The sequence below is a fragment of the Brassica rapa genome, chromosome A05 (assembly GCF_000309985.2).
Source record: "Brassica rapa cultivar Chiifu-401-42 chromosome A05, CAAS_Brap_v3.01, whole genome shotgun sequence".
NCBI classification, from domain to species: Eukaryota; Viridiplantae; Streptophyta; class Magnoliopsida; order Brassicales; family Brassicaceae; genus Brassica; species Brassica rapa.
The window spans coordinates 1605661-1618880 of NC_024799.2; the positions used below are offsets into that span (position 1 = coordinate 1605661).

The 13220-nt window shown below is 36.3% G+C and overlaps 4 protein-coding genes and 1 long non-coding RNA gene across 6 annotated transcripts; 2 read left to right on the top strand and 3 right to left on the bottom strand.

Moving 5' to 3' along the window:
- Positions 1 to 1531: 1531 nt before the first annotated feature.
- On the bottom strand, positions 1532 to 4645 carry LOC103866645 (serine/threonine-protein phosphatase PP2A-3 catalytic subunit). The gene is made up of 11 exons (XM_009144599.2): positions 4385 to 4645; positions 3912 to 3968; positions 3745 to 3828; positions 3579 to 3650; positions 3395 to 3466; positions 3118 to 3158; positions 2821 to 2887; positions 2465 to 2656; positions 2287 to 2376; positions 2102 to 2209; positions 1532 to 2007 (listed from the first exon to the last, which is right to left on the bottom strand). The coding sequence occupies exons 1-11, from the start codon at positions 4475 to 4477 to the stop codon at positions 1942 to 1944; spliced, it is 942 nt and encodes a 313-aa protein (XP_009142847.1). The 5' UTR covers positions 4478 to 4645; the 3' UTR covers positions 1532 to 1941.
- A 28-nt stretch (positions 4646 to 4673) lies between these two features.
- On the top strand, positions 4674 to 7683 carry LOC103866646. 2 transcript variants are annotated; one of them, XM_009144600.3, is made up of 4 exons: positions 4674 to 5773; positions 6603 to 6774; positions 6847 to 7027; positions 7111 to 7683. In XM_009144600.3, the coding sequence occupies exons 1-4, from the start codon at positions 4900 to 4902 to the stop codon at positions 7528 to 7530; spliced, it is 1647 nt and encodes a 548-aa protein (XP_009142848.1). In that variant the 5' UTR covers positions 4674 to 4899; the 3' UTR covers positions 7531 to 7683. The 2 variants fall into 2 exon arrangements, with proteins under 2 accessions (XP_009142848.1, XP_009142849.1); XM_009144601.3 differs by having other exon boundaries at positions 4679 to 5764.
- On the bottom strand, positions 5786 to 6596 carry LOC117134301. Its single transcript, XR_004458545.1, has 2 exons — positions 6352 to 6596; positions 5786 to 6317 (listed from the first exon to the last, which is right to left on the bottom strand). It is a non-coding gene; the product is annotated as an uncharacterized LOC117134301 (long non-coding RNA).
- Positions 7684 to 8023: 340 nt separating the features above from the next.
- On the top strand, positions 8024 to 9189 carry LOC103866647 (mitogen-activated protein kinase kinase kinase 17). Its single transcript, XM_018659097.2, has one exon. The coding sequence runs from the start codon at positions 8202 to 8204 to the stop codon at positions 9066 to 9068; it is 867 nt and encodes a 288-aa protein (XP_018514613.1). The 5' UTR covers positions 8024 to 8201; the 3' UTR covers positions 9069 to 9189.
- Positions 9190 to 9384: 195 nt separating this feature from the next.
- Positions 9385 to 12607, bottom strand: LOC103866648 (protein trichome birefringence-like 39). The gene is made up of 5 exons (XM_009144603.3): positions 12149 to 12607; positions 11090 to 11261; positions 10283 to 10458; positions 10040 to 10198; positions 9385 to 9794 (listed from the first exon to the last, which is right to left on the bottom strand). The coding sequence occupies exons 1-5, from the start codon at positions 12451 to 12453 to the stop codon at positions 9503 to 9505; spliced, it is 1104 nt and encodes a 367-aa protein (XP_009142851.1). The 5' UTR covers positions 12454 to 12607; the 3' UTR covers positions 9385 to 9502.
- Positions 12608 to 13220: the final 613 nt, after the last annotated feature.

Consider the following 13220-nt stretch of genomic DNA (forward strand, 5'->3'; position numbering starts at 1 on the left):
AACCCTAAGTCTTAGATTAGTTAAAACCTAAAGGTATAAATGCATATTTACCTTTCAATAATTTTTTTTTTGTCATTTTTTGTCTTGGGGGTCTATTTATGTGAAAATAAATTTAAAATGACTATCTAAGGGAATTTTTCTTATATTTAAACCACATTTAAATTTTATAAAACATATTTTATATACACTAAATAATACAATAAAATTAACATGAAAGTTGAATTTCAAAAAATAATAATTAGTGTATACGGTAAAATCAACTATTTTGTTTATTTTATTCAAAAAAAAATATTCTAAACAAAATTCAGAAAATCAACTTTTTGTAAATTAATAAAATATCATAATTCCAACATTATTAATTTACGGAGTTTTTACTGTACTTATTTATTGTTATTGGACATTTTGTGATAGTAAAAGGTATTTTCCTATAAAAAGGTCTTTTAGTCTGCAACCAACAACAGCAATGTCTCCAACAGCAGCAAAGTCTTGTCTTCTTCAAAGCTTTGATAGTAAGCCATTCTGAAGTGGCTTCGATGCTACAACCTCTTTGACCTCACTGTACTTGCTTTCCAATTCGCATGCTGGATTCTGTGGAACATCCACGGTCGGTGAACAGTTGAAAAATCCATGTGGCTGTCAAAACCCAATTCACATTTTAACCAACTATTTTCTTTTACTGAAAGAATGAAAAATTTATAGCAAGTTATTCTGTTAATCGATAGAGTATTTTCCTATTTTGTGATCGGGCTTTTCATGATCTATGTTGCACGGAAGCTTCATCGGACGTCCGCTTCCCGCTTCGGAACCGGAATCGGAATCAGAACCTTGTGGAAGCTTGCGGAATCTCGCTTCCAAAACGTTTCTAAAATATTCTCTTTAAAAACCCTGTTGGAAGCTTATGATTCCGTTTTGGAATCACGCTTCCATTTAAAAAAAAAATACAATATATATCAATAAAATATAAAACCATAGTTTTAATCTATATAAAATAAATAAATAATAGTAATGAATATTGAATTATAAATATATAAATATCAAAAAAAACTATAAATTATCTTTATGCATTGAGATTTTTTATTAAAGATATAGCACATATTGAAACATATTGTATCAATTATTTATGAAGTATTAAAAGTAATTAATATAATATTTTTTGTAAACATAATTTATGAGTATTTTTACAGTTTTAATATAAAATCATTTCAAAATTATTATAAATGAATATATGTTTTATTTCAAAATTAAATCATATAATTTTAGTCCTAATTTTTTTAAAAAATTACATATATATATATATGGATATACGCTTCCAACACGTACCCGCTTCCTAATATTTTAAAAAATCTCGTTTCTGCGCTTCCTTACGCTTCCGCTTCCACGTACCCGCTTCCGTTTCCATGTGACATAGTTCATGATAGAAGACAGGCTGAACCTAGTCTCTTCTGATGTAGGCACATGTAAGTTGTGAGTTGTGACTACTGTTTCAAAGTGGCTGAGTCAATGAATTCAGCACTTCCATTGTTACTATATGAAGATTTTAAAAGCAAAACATCGAAGTTCCAATAAAAAATCTTCACTGGATTTCTAAACAAAAAAAATAATAGATGAAATTTAAGAGAAGAATTACAAGAAATTAAATTAAACAGATCTCTCACATGAAAAGACAAACTGATGCAGAAAGAAGAAGTTAATAAACAATGTGCATAATGGGTATTGTAGAGAGTCCGTTGACCTCTTTTTCTCTTCTTCTTGGTTATAGAGGAAGATAAGAGAGGGTCTTCTTCGCCTATAATACACACTATTCTCTCGGTGGTGGGGACTAAGTTGAACTTCAAAACACAGCAAACCTTAACACATCGCATAGTAACCAGATTCTTGAGTTACCAACTGTGACTTTTCAGTTGTTGGTTGCAGCTGCTGAGGTGACTCTGTGTCCAGTGATCACAGGAAATAGTCTGGTGTTCTCCGAGTAACATCTGGTTCTCCTCTCCTTGGTGCTGGTTCAAACTGCACTCACAGTTATTTACTTTTAGTTAGTTTTTGTTTTCCTTTTACACTAATTTCGTTAGCAGATAAGACATCTGGGTTTTGAGGGCAAGACCTGAATGAAGGTGTGGTTCCTGCAGTCATCAACCTCAAGAATCGAAGCCATGTTCCCACAACGGTAACAATAGTTTGGTGCACTGAAGATAGTTACCACCTTTTGCTCCTGTCCACGGAAAAAGAAGAATCTTAAACCTCGCAAAGCTATGGAACGAACAGAGAAGGGTTGAGTTGAATAATTACATGAGCCCAGTTGTATCCATCCATAACCAGCTGATGGGCTCTGGCGATCAGCTTTAAGCTGTTTGAGTGGTTGAACTGTTCGGATATGTCCTATGGAAACAAAATGAAAGTCAATTAGGCACTTATTTAAACGGAGAAACATAAAGAGATTCAGGACCGCTCTGAGATTTATAATTACCTGACCAAATGTATATCCAGCACCACGAGGAGAGATGCCCCAACCACAACGGTCATCAGGATCAGACCATAATAAGTCACACATGGGCCCTTCATGGGGCACTTCTTGAACTCGATCAAAGTTCCTTATGTTGTCAAGTGTCTCGATAGATGGAGACAAGCCACCATGAAGGCAAAATATTTCTGACTCAACCTGCAACGGAATAACATAATGATTTAATAACATAACGTAATAGCAATGCTTCAGTTCAAAAGCATATTGCTAGCACAAGAGAAAGGACTAATACTCATGTGAACACCACCAACATCATGAAAGAGGAAGAAAGGTGTGAAACATGAACATAATAAGGCACTAACCAAGGCTGTCAGTGGGAAATAGTCAAAGAGATCTGTAAAGATTTTCCAAACATTTGCATTGCCATACCTGCAAGAAAAGCAATAAGCAAGCGATCATAAGCTTGAAGGATTCACAGAAACAAAGTTAGGAGAGGAAGGAAATATAAGACACTTCGACATACTACGGTTACTACCACACACACACATGTAGGTAGCAACCACAAAAAGCAAAGGCAAGAGTAATGCTAATGATGATACAAATTACTTGCATGAAACTAACAGCATCTACAAAATAAGGAGATTTTTGAGAAGACTCACTTTCGCAGACATTCATCATAAAATCCATAAACCTGAGTGATCTGCCAAACAGAAGAAAAAGAAGGAACCCCTGCGTCAGATGTAGACAGAAAAGTACTAGCCAATAAATGCATTTAGTCAAGAAAAAACAAAATTTTATCAGAAACAAATGTGTGCCAGTCAAGATCTCAACGATGGAAAAAGGTCCGGAGGGACGATATCATACAGCATTTAATAACCTCAGAAGGTGAATTTTCAAGTGGAAACAGAGTAAGAAAATCATAAAGCATTACTATACCTGACGACTTTCATGGTTTCCTCTAAGAATGGTGATTCGCTGAGGGTATCGCAGCTTTAAGGCGACTAACAGCTGGAAAGAGGATAAAGAGAAACAGTGTCAACATACTTCATATTCAGACCAAACAATACTACTCTAAAATGGAAAGAAAAAAAGAAGAAGCATGCATATATCATCCTCGTACCGTAACAGTTTCAACAGAATAATAACCACGGTCAACGTAATCTCCCATAAACAGGTAATTGGTATCAGGGCACTGCACAAGAGAGGAAAAATGAATATTATTAAGATTTGTAGATCCGTACATGGTGGATAAACAAAAATCAGCATCAGAGCCAAATAGATGTTACCATTCCCCCAATACGGAAAAGCTCAGCAAGATCATGGAACTGTCCATGAATATCACCGCAGATTGTCACAGGGCTTTTCACAGGCTGCATACAGGAAAGAGTCAAAGAATAAATTCATCGCCAAAAGCGGCGAGAGATTAGTCAAACAAAGAGAAGAAAGAAGAAACCTGAACGTTGCTTTCATCCATTAAGATCTCCTTGGCTTTTTCGCATAACGCTCTAACCTATAAGAAAAACAAAACAACGCTGCATATGATATTCAACTCTTTATAGGCCATAACAAGTGATTATCACTATTAAACTCAGAGAAATTAACACAACAAACGAACCCTATGCTCTACATCAAAAGACAAGCTCCAAGGCGATTAAATGGAGAATCTCCATTGTCAAAGTAAGCCACAAGGGCACATAAAGACACGACCTTTGATGTGGTTAATTACTTTATGTTACGAATCCAATACAACCAATACTCATCATCAAACCATAGAAACGCAAACCCAATTCTCCAACCCATAACACCCACATACGTAAAGATCTAATCTTTTCCCAGAAAGTCTTCGTTTTTGATACAATCGCGTACAAACAGAGAGAAAAAACAAAAACCCAGATCCAATCATATGAGGAGAAAGTGGGAAGGCACCTGTTGCTCAGAGAGAGGCTTGCACTGCATGAGCTGCGAGATCTGCTCATCGAGACCAATCGTTGCGTCCGTCGGTATAGAATTCGCTCCCATTCTCGTTACTTCCTCCGATCCGGGAAACAATCAGGATTAGGTTTCGAAATTAGGGAAATCACTAACCCTAAATTGGATTGAATCTCCTTATTCTTCGCCCCTCTCTCTCTCTCTCTCTCTGAGTGATAGAAAGATCGAAAAGGAATGGCGCGTGAGAGAAGCGACTAGCGAGTGGTTTGTAGCTTTCCGAGCTGTATTCACGGCTATTACCATAATACCCTCCGCACTTTTTTTAAATCGTAACCGGTACGGAGAACGAGAAGAAATTAATAAAACCGGTTATCGGCTTACGAAAATGTCCGGTTTAATTGAACCGGCTCCAGCTTATTTAACTGTTTCGAGAAGAAGGCTTTTGTTTTCTTTCGCCTATTCATCTTCCTCGAGGGTTTTGCGCTCATCCTTCTCTCTTCTCTCTCTCTGTGATGACGACGAGATCTGATTCCGACGACTGTCTTCTGCAAGACCCACTAACCTCCTCCGTGAAAGCTTCGATATCTCGTGAAGATTCTGCTCAAGACTCGCTAAAGGTCGTTTCTTTACCTCCACTAGAGAACGACTCTGTTTTTGAGATAAGCTCAGAGATTCAAGTAAAGTCTTCTCCTTTCGCTTCTATTCCTGAGAAAGATGTAGAAACTGTACACGAGAAAGAAGCCCAGGCGATGGATGTGGATTGTCCTGGAGTCTACTCTGTATCCGAAGCTAGCTCCTCGTTTCTTGAAGACGACAAGATGGAGACTGATGGGTCAGTTGTTTGTAACTCTGAGAAGAAGGGACAAGAAGATTCGGAGGTTCAGAGACTTTTGGAGGCTGAGAAGAGGAGACTGTTGGCTGAGATCGAAACGGGGACAATCTTCAGGAAGAAGGAAGATGAGGAGCAGCATCAGAAGGTGGAGAGAGTGAGAGTTAAGGACAACGCTTTCGTTGGGAGGTCTGTGAAGATCGATGTGGTTGATGACACCGCGTTGCTCAACGTTGTTCCTTTCTGCAGCAAGAAAGGCAAAGATCATCATCCCAAGAGGTCGGGAGCTGCGCACAGTGATGATAAGGAGGCGCCAAGAAAGCAGAAGAAGACTGTTGGGAAGCATCAACATGTTGAGACAAGTGGGGATCAGTTGCGGGTAATGTACTCTTTGAACCAGATGAAGTCGATGAGGTATGCTAACATGGCGAATCAGAGGAAGCTGTGGAGTGACATGTATGCTAGGCTGGTGCCTGAGCTGGTGAGTGAGTACGAAGGTCTAGTTAGCACGAAGAAGAATCAGAAGAGTTCGAAGTCGAGTGGCATTGGTATTCTCGGTAACCCTCTACTTACTTTGCTTTTTATGTTATTTGATGTTGGTTGAACATGTTGAGAATAGATATATAGTGTGTGTTAGTCCAGTTTTAGATCATCTAGCTCAGGTATCACCTTAAGCTATATCCTCAGGGAATAGATATATAGTGTCTCTCTCTCTCTCTCTCTCTCTCTCTCTCTCTATCCATCTGCCTATACTCAAAGGGTTTTATGACTTCTTTCTCCAGTCAGGTTTAGTGTCAATGAGTACTCTTTCCAATGGTTTATCTCTATTCAAACCTCTCTAGCCTTTTTGATGTCTTTTATCTTTGTTTCCGGATCGGTTCTTCATTGATCCTTTCTCTCCTCCGTTCCAAAAACATATCTTTTGATAGGGGCCTTTTCATTTCTTTTCCACAGGTTCTGTATCGGCTGTACCAAGACGAAACCGTGTGAATGTCTTTGTACATTGAGCCGTCGTGACCTGAAGAAACCTGTCAAAGTCCCTTTTGTTCACCAATTTTCCCCTTTCTAAGACACACAACAGCTTCTTCTTTTTGCCCTTTTCTATGACAGAACATAAACCGTGTGAATAGAATACTAAGTCATTCTTTCTGTATATAGATTCTTTGGTTCAGATTGTAATAAGGGCATATAGTGAGATTCTTTGGTTCAAAATGTTGTACAGTGTTCATACATCTTCAATAAAAATCAAAACTTTTCGGAAGCAAATTCTTTCTCTTGTCCTAGCTCTTATTTGTTTCCAAGCAAACTACTTACCCTGAAGCTCATACATCTTCAATCACACTGGATCCAAATTTTAACTTTTTTCTTCTTCATGAGAAAATATAGGCACCAAAGAAGGTATAGATGACTTAACTCTTGAAGAAGAGGAAGAGGAGGAGTACAATGAAGATAATGACTATTACAATAGCATTTTGAGACCTGCGTTTGCTGTGGATGGAGAACCTGATTTTGAGTCTGGACCACCAGAAGATGGCTTTGAATACTTAAGACGAGTCAGGTATGTTTTTTGTCTCTCTCTACTCCATCTTTCAGTGTATCTGCATTTCTTAAATTTGTTTTTGTTTATCAGGTGGGAAGCTAAGCGTGTTCCCAATGTAAAAGTTGCCAAGATAGATGAAAGCAAGTACATACCGAAAGAGCAAAGTGTTTACATGCCACAGATACCTGAAATCCCCAAATGCCCAGAGCACTTGTTACCACTCAAGGAGTGGGAAGACTCATTGCTTTCTGACTTCTCACACCTTCGCCTGGTACTTCCTCTTAACTAACTTTCATATTTTGTGTTTCTCTTAATGGACAAGAACTGAATGCTAGTGTTGTCATTTTTATACAGGCTTTATCTCAAGAGGCTAACGAGTGCTGCGGGGATGAGACAATGTCATCAACTCAGTCGATTGAATATGAGCTTATGGGGATGTTCACTACGCGCGTCAACACTGTTGTAGATGAGCCGTTTGGTGTGGTGGTTTCAGAGATACAAGGAATGGACTCGGTGACGCGTGTATCGAGGCTGAAGAAGAAGATATGTTTGGTTGAGAAGGAGAGCGGTTTACAGGGGAGTGACTGTATATGGGTAGTAGCATTGTGTGCATCGGTGGACACTCCTTTGGATGGTGATACGTGTGCTTGTCTCAGAGCTGTTCTGAGGAAGTGTGCTAGTGTTCGTGCGTTAGAGGTTGAAGATGAGCAAGTTATCATCATGGCTAATATGCTCATTACCATTGCAGGCAGATATTTTGGCCAAATGGAATAAGAGAGTAAGTTAGATGATAAATGATGTTACTTTGAATCGTCTTTGACTCTTTGTTGAATCAAACTGAAGAAGAATTACTTGGGTATTTTTTCTCCTTTATGTATCTTATCCATAGTTTAATTTTAATCCAAAACAAACACAACCTTTCCTTTTTCATATTTTTAAAATTCTTTTTGAAAAGTTAAATTTTCTTATACACAAGTTAAATAAAAGTATAAAGAAATTTTCCTACTTCCAAAAAGAATATTACTCATTCTTTTCAGTTTAATTATTGTTATATAATAAATTATTCATTTCAAACTAAATATCATTTTATAATTTAAATGCAAAATTTATTAACAATATTTTCTAGTTATTTTTCTGTTGATTGAAATATGGTTAGGTGTGTAGTTAATATGATTTTTCTAAATATGCAAAATTAAATATTTTTTTAATCTATGTACATAAATCTAAAACGACAATTTAAATGAAATTTAAAGAGTATATATTTATCATTATCATAAATTATATCTTAAAGATTAAAAAAAAATCTTTATATTTATTTTTAGCTACATTGTCACGTCTAGGAATCATCATTCGCAGCAGGTTAGGTTTAATCCTCAAATATCTAACGTGACTTCAACTTCCTCGAGTGATCTAAAAGCATATGTCTTCTTGTTATTGTTCCAAAGATGCCAACAAGACCAGAGTTCGTAAAGTTCTTGTCTAAAGGCACGTACGGATCAGTCGACCTCGTCAAATACATAAGAAGCGATGGCTCATCACCGCTCTACGCCGCCGTGAAAACCACCGACTGCGAGAACTTGTACTATCTCCAAAGAGAAGCTCTGATTCTATCGAAGCTCAAAGGATGTAGAAACATCGTACAATGCTATAACAATTACAACTTGGAAGAGGACTTAGACGACAACGGGTGGAGAATCTTCAAGATGGTTATGGAGTATGCACCTGAAGGGAGTTTAGCTACTTTCATGGACAGCTACAAAGATAGCAAGTTGCCTGAAACGATGATCAAGGACTTCACACGTATGTTACTTCAAGGGTTGGTCTATGTTCATAACCTAGGTTATGTTCATTGTGATCTCAAACCAGAGAACCTCCTTATCTTCCCGTGTGGACAATCTTACGAGCTGAAGATATCTGATTTTGGGTCTTCTACCGAAGTAGGAGAGGTTGCTGACACGTGGGAGTTAAACCCTCCGTTTGTAGGATCGCCTATCTATATGTCGCCAGAGTCGGTTTATGACGGTGTGGCCGAGAAAGCCCTAGATTTGTGGTCGGTAGGTTGCATAGTTTTGGAGATGTATGCCGGTGAGCCATGGCGTGAGGTTGAGTTTAATGATCTTGCGTCGGTTTTGTTGAGTGGAGAAGCGCCTGAGATTCCAGAGAGTGTGCCGTCCGATGCAAAGGATTTTATAGAAATGTGTTTCGCAAGAAACCCTGAGAGTAGAGGAAGTGCTTTGAGTTTGCTATTACATCGGTTCTTGTCTGAAGACATGTATGGTCTCAGGCGTCTCTTTGGTTCCCTTGATGGTTGAAGGTCTCCATAGATTGTTTATTTACATTTATGTTTATATGATCAGTGTGCATATATGCATAATGTTCAGTGTATGTATTACCATACTATTTTCAAACCAATTTTAATTTTTTTTATTTCATCAATCCACTTTATCAAGTCAAGTTTTGCTCTAGGAACAAGATCGCCTCCATTTAAATGTTTTATAATACAGAAAATTGGAATATGTATTATGTTTGCTGTAATATTTCAGTATACATATAAGCACAAACTTATAAAACTTATCCAGGTTGTGTATATTGTTTTCTTTCGATGTTTTCCTCATATTTAGAGTCACATTGGTATCTAAAACGTTATTTCAGTCAAGAATCAAGCGACCACAATTCAAAGTTAATTAACTAAAGAAATAGACTGTTATTCGGTAACTTATACATTGATGATAAAACAAAATAGACTTCAAGAAAAAAGAGCAGAGTAAAAGAGTACGTTCCAAGTATCAGGTAGACCAGGAAGACACCAGTGGCTACAGTCATTACCAGGATGGTTCCCACTGTAAGCAGAAGGATGAGCATCTTTACGAAGCTGAGATAGACCGGTTATGTCGAGCCAATAGACTGGTTTCTTCAATCTCCTAAACACTTTGTTTAAAATCACCCAAGCCACTGGTGGCCCTCCTGGATACTTCCTCCCGTAGAATGGTTGTGTCTGACTCTTACATGACTTCATTGGCTCTCCCCAATCCCTTCCACTGTTAACAAAAGATCATCTAATTAAAGTAACGCCTAGATAATGTTAGAGAATGGCATAATAATCACCTAGATAATGACGTATAATATTGAAACATTTGTCTCGACCCCTATATTTTAAAGAGCTATTATGCATAGATAAAATGGTTCTTAAATTATCAATTTTTTTTATATTAAGATTAACATTAACAAATGCTTAACCATTAACTTCAACTACCCATTGAAACAGGTTTCTTTGTTGACTTACTCGTAATGAACAGGAGAAACGCCATTGAAGAAAACCTTGGTCTTAGATGGATTGACGAATGCATTAACCCATCGAGCCCAAGTGGTCATTCCTTTGTAATAAGCGACCAGTCTGTTCATGTCTTTGTACAATCTGTTCCCATCTTCCATGTAGTCCCACCTGGTTCACACAAACACACGTAGACGTCATCAAATGAGTCAAAACTCAAGAAGACACAGACAAAAGCCAAAGAAAAAAGCGTACGGCTGGATGTGATCGATATGGGTCCACCAATGCCAACTGTTGAAAATCAAGACGTCCATGCCTCTCCACATTTTGCCTTGCTTAATGGAATCAAGCTTAAGCACTCTTCCAACGTTCTCGGCATCTAAATCCACTAAGAACTGTGTTCTGTATAGCTTCAACGTCACTCCGTAGTCCTGCGTTCGTACCATTTACACAAACTCACTTGTTATTTCACTAAATAATATTATATAGTTTCGACCTTGTTGTATATTATTAGTCTACCTTTTAATATATGTAAAATTGAAGGTGATATTTTCGGCCATGTGCTCAAAATATCATACTATGAATTAAAAAAATAAATATAAAGAAATCGAATCTATCTTTTGTGTGGCTCATGATCATAAAGATGATAGCATGACATGATATTCCGAGAGATTCTCTTTTTTGGGAAATAGGCCACTAATCACGTTCATCTCTTAAATGCTCTGCTCATTCTCTTGTCCTAATACTATTTTTTATAACATGAATGCATAAAGATATGCAACAAAGCATCATATTTTATATCAAATCAAAAGAGACAAAAACAAATAATTAAGAGACAAAGAAAGTGAAACTTTAGCCCATGTCATTTTCTATCGTTCACTTTGACCTATTTAAATAAGCAAAAGAGAACTTTTCACACTATAAAGCTGAAAAACCAATTTATGTATACGGCAAAGAATCATACTTCAATTAATATTATACTATTTTTTAACTGAATAAGTATTTTATTATTAATTAAATGAGTTATTAGAAGAAATTATAATTATAAAAAAATGAACAAACCTCGAAGGTGAGGGAAGCGAGACCCTTTTGGCGAAGAAGAGTGTAACGAGCGTTAGGAACCCAAGCGTGAATTAGACAAGCAAGAGATTGCCACATATTTGTGCTTAGTGAATCTCCAACGAACATTATCTTCTTCCCTCTCATCTTCCGCAAGAAATACAACCCATTGAATCTGAACAAAAAAAAAACAAGAAAACATTTTTCTTACTACCTCAATTCCAAGATGGGGAAGAAAATAAAACCCATTTCTCAGCTAGTTTTACAGAGGGCTGATTTTAGCATAACTTAAGTCCTCAAAATCAAAGTGAATAATATGTATGTATTTTGTTATCAATTTGATTAAAAATATATATGTATAGATAATATATTTCTTAATCCTAATTTCTTTAATACGCCATAAAATGCAGGACTTGTTATAACTATATTGGAAGAAAAAAGGTTACTTAAAAGTTTAAATTTTGAACTTTTTATTTACTTAATCAAAGACATTTGTGTTTTGTGCTTCGGATTCCATTTTACACCTTTTTGGAGAGTGAAATAATGGGGGTATCGAGACATTATTGCTCCAATGCAACTCTCACAAAAGTTTCAAATTTTGAAATCAAAAAGGCGAAAACTATACATAAAAAGGAGAACAGAAAAACAGTAAGAGAGTACTATTTACTCTCTTAACTTTGAAATTCATCTGAAACCTTTCTTACCAATGTGCTTAAATATCTCTTTAAGAGGCATTAAACCAACAAACATAACTATCCAACTTTCCTTATTTATTAATGGAAATAAACAGAACTATTCACAATAGAACAGGAAAAACAAACTCAAATAAGAAAAATCATTAGTATTATTTTGTTTAATTTATGAGAAAATGAAGAAAGACAAAAAAAACACAGAAGGTTTGATATTAAATTTAAACAATAAGAAAAAAAAGCAATTCTATCATTTTTTAATTTATGAGAAAATGAATCACAAAATGTTTGATATTGAATCAATGTGAATCAAAAGCAAAACACTTAACCAAAGAATGTAAGAAGATAAGAAGAGAGAGAGTAGTAAAAGTACCTGGGCAGAGAGCAAGAGGAAGGTTGCCATCGATACTTAAGATAAAGATTGTCGGGACGACCATACTTCTTGCAGTTAAACTGTGGATCTATGAATGGACATTTGTAAGGATCGTAAAGTGGGTACGTTACATCATAAACCCAACTCCCTCTAAACCAATTGCATCTCCAAGAAGCTAGCTCTCTTCTTCCTCCTTCCACACCATTGTTGCTGCTTGTGTTTGTGTTAGCAGAGACTGTGGAGAGACAGAGACAGAAGAAGAAGAAGTAAAGAGAAGAAGGGTTTTCTTGGGAAGAGAAACCCATTCTCTCTCGATCTGAGATTGAGATCCTCTGTGTTTTCTGGCGAGAGATTGGTGTGTTAGAAAGATGTGCCTTGGACTGTTTTGTTATTATATAATACTCCAAACCCCACAAGAGAGAAAGAGAGAGAGTGTAGTGTGTGTGAGAAAGATTGATTGTTTACATCACATGGGAACGAGGGAAACAAGAAACAAGATTCTTTATGTGTCCTTATTGGTTTAATAATAGTGTTTTTAACACGTCCTAGGTACGTTCCAAAATCTAACTTCTAAATTTTCCAACTCTCTTTTTTTACTGTTTGAAATATGTTTTTACTATGAATGATTTAGAGATTTCATTTACCTCAAAAATGGTCTCAAAAAATACATTCACTTAAAGGAGTTTGTTGGTGTGAATATTAAATCATAACTAATCTACTCGCCAACTAATAGATAGCTTTTCCTTATAGAATCATCATTATGAAAGGATTAAGAGAATGAGAGGATAAAATTTCATAGAAAGTAAGCTTGGTAGGTAAAAGATAAAAAAAAAACAGGAAAATATAAATTCATGAAATGTAGTTCGTGAGAGCCTATGCGGGACCAACTTTGACTTTACACCGTTTTATACGTCCATATGTCCCACATATTGTAAGAGGGTCAGAGCCATATATTGTCCAATTATAATTTGTATTATTAAACATTCGATACAATAATTTTACATCAGTATTCATTCGTGCCTAATTAAAATTTTATATTTTCCGACGAATCTTTGACAGGTATTTTCTATCT